Source organism: Rhagoletis pomonella, unplaced genomic scaffold (genome assembly GCF_013731165.1).
Source record: "Rhagoletis pomonella isolate Grant_MI unplaced genomic scaffold, Rhpom_1.0 Rhpom_scaffold_12471, whole genome shotgun sequence".
NCBI classification, from domain to species: Eukaryota; Metazoa; Arthropoda; class Insecta; order Diptera; family Tephritidae; genus Rhagoletis; species Rhagoletis pomonella.
In genome coordinates, this window is record NW_023470997.1 from 1 (window position 1) to 3,390 (window position 3,390).

The 3,390-nt window shown below is 46.7% G+C and overlaps 1 protein-coding gene across 1 annotated transcript; it reads right to left on the reverse strand.

Annotated features, from left to right (window-relative positions):
* Positions 1 to 231: 231 nt before the first annotated feature.
* LOC118756841 lies at positions 232 to 3,229 on the reverse strand (the record flags this gene model as incomplete). Its single annotated transcript, XM_036491580.1, has 2 exons — positions 1,603 to 3,229; positions 232 to 518 (listed from the first exon to the last, which is right to left on the reverse strand). Coding segments are annotated over exons 1-2 (1,914 nt in total), but the record flags the coding sequence as incomplete, so codon positions are not given.
* Between the last annotated feature and the right edge of the window lie 161 nt (positions 3,230 to 3,390).

A 3,390-nucleotide genomic window follows, 5' to 3' on the forward strand; every position in this document is an offset into this window, starting at 1 on the left:
CTTTGCAAAACCGCAGTGCGTGTTGGCGATGGCAGATCTGACAGCGGCTGACCTCGGCGTCGGACATGTTAACTGTAAATAGAAAGGGCTTTAGTGTTGGTATATGATGAGTTGAAAGCAAAGTGATTGTATAGGGATAATAAAGGGATTTATTAGTTACGAGGACGGCAAAACACACAACTTCACAATCGGACGTGTAAGTACGCCCGACTGCGTGCGGACATCTGCGACCCGGACATAGCTATCGGGTCCGCGATGAATTTTAATGATGCGTCCTAACCGCCATTCGTGCGGGGGTAGCGGCTCGTCCTTGATAACCACCATTTGACCTTCTTCGATCTCCTTCTGCGGATGTTGCCAATTATAGCGCTTGTGGAGCTCCTTAAGATATTCATCCTCCCATCTACGGCTAAACTGATGATGTAAAGCCTTCAGCTTTTCCCAGCGGTTGACCAGTGAGATGTTTTCCGCGTCGGGTTCGGGAATCGCCGTGAGTGGAGCGCCTATCATAAAGTGACCTGGGGTGAGAGCTAAAATATCATTAGGATCATGTGATAGGGGAGATAAAGGTCGGGAATTCAGAACTGCCTCAATACGGGTTAGAAGCGTGGAGAACTCTTCGAAGTTGAATTTATGGTTGCCAGCTATCTTTTTCAAATGGGTTTTGAAGCTTTTGACAGCTGACTCCCAAAGGCCGCCCATATGGGGGGCACCTGGGGGGATGAATACCCAGTCAACTCCTTGCGGGGAATAATTTGATAGAATGTCCTTGGAAACTTCTTTCGAAAACTCCAGAAATTCTCTGCTGAGCGCTCGGTGTGCTCCAACGAAGGTTGTCGGACATAATCTTACGAGGCAGACCCCTTCGGCCGACGAATCTTGCGAAAGCTGCGCGAAATGCTTCTGTTGTGAGATTAGAGCACAATTCTAGATGCACAGCCTTGGTCGAGAAGTAAACAAAAACCGCGACATAACCTTTGAGAAAGGTTGCCGTTCTGAGCTGAGACGCTTTAATCTGAAATGGACCAGCGAAGTCTACACCAGTTGTCGAGAAAGGGGTGGACAAACTACAGCGTTCTGGGGGAAGCGCAGCCACGATTTGAGACTGAGTCCGCTGTTTATGAAGCGCACAGACCTTGCAGAGGTGGATACATTTCTTAATCTGCGGCTTCAGCCGGGGAATGTAAAACTCTTGGCGGGCCATGCGAAACATTAGACTTTGTTCTGCATGCAGAAGTAGTTTGTGGAGGAAAGTCAGATACAAGCAACAAAATCGGGACTTTTCGGGCATAATTACGGGGTGGCGTTCACTATAACTGAGCCCGGATTGGGATAATCGTCCGTTTACCCTCAAGAGACCTTCTTTATTGAGAGAAGGGTTGAGAGTTAAGAGAGAGCTTTTCTTTGACAAGGGCTTTCTCGCGGATAGTGCTCTTACTTCCTGTGGGTAATATCGTGATTGTGCCAACGAAAGGAGGCTCGTTTTGATAAACTGAATTTCGACCTGAGAGAGGGAATTTGTTGAGATACAGGGGGTATTTCTTCTTTTCGCGAGCCCATGGTTGAGGAACCGAAATACGTAAGCAAGCACGCGCAACGCACGGGGAAAAGATGAAAACCGTTCGAGCACATCGGCTGGCTCTTCTATAGCGAGATTGACAACTATGTTTCTTTGCTCGGGAGGCAAAATTGTCGAAACGGTAGGTTTTGGCCAGGCTTCTTCGGAGCGTAGAAGCCAATCTGGGCCATTCCACCAGAGAGTGTTGGACGCCAATTCTCGCGGATTACAACCTCGGATACCCAAGTCTGCAGGATTTTCACGGCTGATGACATGCCTCCATGTGGCGTTATCAACGCTGCTCATAATCTGGGACGTCCGGTTAGCGACATACGTCTTCCAGGTGTGAGTCGGTTTTTCTAACCACGCAAGTACAATTTGAGAGTCCGACCAAAGGAACGTATTCTCTAAGTACAGGTCAAGGTTTTCTCGTATGGACTTGACCAACTGGGCGAGCAAGACAGCGCCACAGAGTTCCAACCGCGGGATACTAACGGTTCGCAAAGGTGCCACTTTTTCGGAATCAAGGAGATCTGACTTCGGGATTTTTTCCAGAATCTTTGGGTTGTTGGCCGTTATCTTGCGTAGTGGGAATCCAGCACTAGCGAGTGTCTTTATAACTTCTGATAATTTATTCACAGCATCTGGAATTGTATGGCTGCCTGATAAAATATCGTCTACATAAGTGTCTCGCAGAAGCATTTGTTCAGCGAGTGGGAACCTGTTGCGTGAATCCTTAGCCAATTGTTGAAGGGTTCTAATGGCTAGAAATGGAGCGCAGTTTACTCCGAATGTAACCGTTTTCAGCCTGAAGTCTTGAACTTCTGAGTTATGCGGTCTGCGAAAGAGAATTCGCTGGAACTCTTGGTCATCTTGATGAACACCGATTTGTCGGTACATCTTCTCTATATCCCCATTATAAACGAATTGATATAATCGCCACCGTAATATCAGGTCCATTAGATCGGGTTGAAGAGCGGGACCAACGTGCAGGACATCGTTGAGGGAATACCCAGAGCTAGTATTCCTAGAGCCGTTAAAAACAACGCGCACCTTTGTAGTTGTTTTGTCAGGTCTGACTACAGCATGATGTGGCAAATAAAATGAGAAATATTTGCTATCTGAGGCGATTTCTTGTGAGCTGGTTGGTTCCATGTGATCCATCGTAAGATATTCTTCTAAGATCTCGTCGTAAATGGCTTTGAGATTGCCTTTTCGGGCGAGATTTTTCTCCATACTGATCAACTGGCTGTAGGCATAGCTACGGGATTGGCCTAATGCATGCAAGTTTGTGAAACTTGATTTGAAGGGGAGTCTCACCATGTATCTGCCGTCTGGCTCACGATATGTGGTCCTTTGGTAGTAGTCCTCGCATGCTATATCCTCTTCTGAAATCGGTACAGGGTGGTACAGTTCTTCTTGCTCCCAGAACTGTCTTAGTTGTGTACTAAGGAGTTCGTTAGAAACTTCTTCCACTTGTGTCGAGAACACTGACACTTCACAAGTGATGGGTCCACTTATGATCCATCCAAATATGGTATTTTGCTCGAGCAGGCCTCCACGTATGTTGCGATGTATACCACTGAGCATGATCTGAGGGATCAGATCACTGCCGATAATCATATCGATTTGGGCTTGTTGGAAACAGTTGGGGTCTGCTAAGTCCAACATGGCGAATTGATTCCAATCGGGTTTTTCAATAGTGAAGGTAGGAAGAAGTCTAGTCAATTGTGGAAGGACGATTGCTTGGGTATCAATCGACTTTCTATTTTTCGGCGAAACTAACTTCACGGAACAAATATGGCTGGAATTTTGAATTAATTTTCCACCCA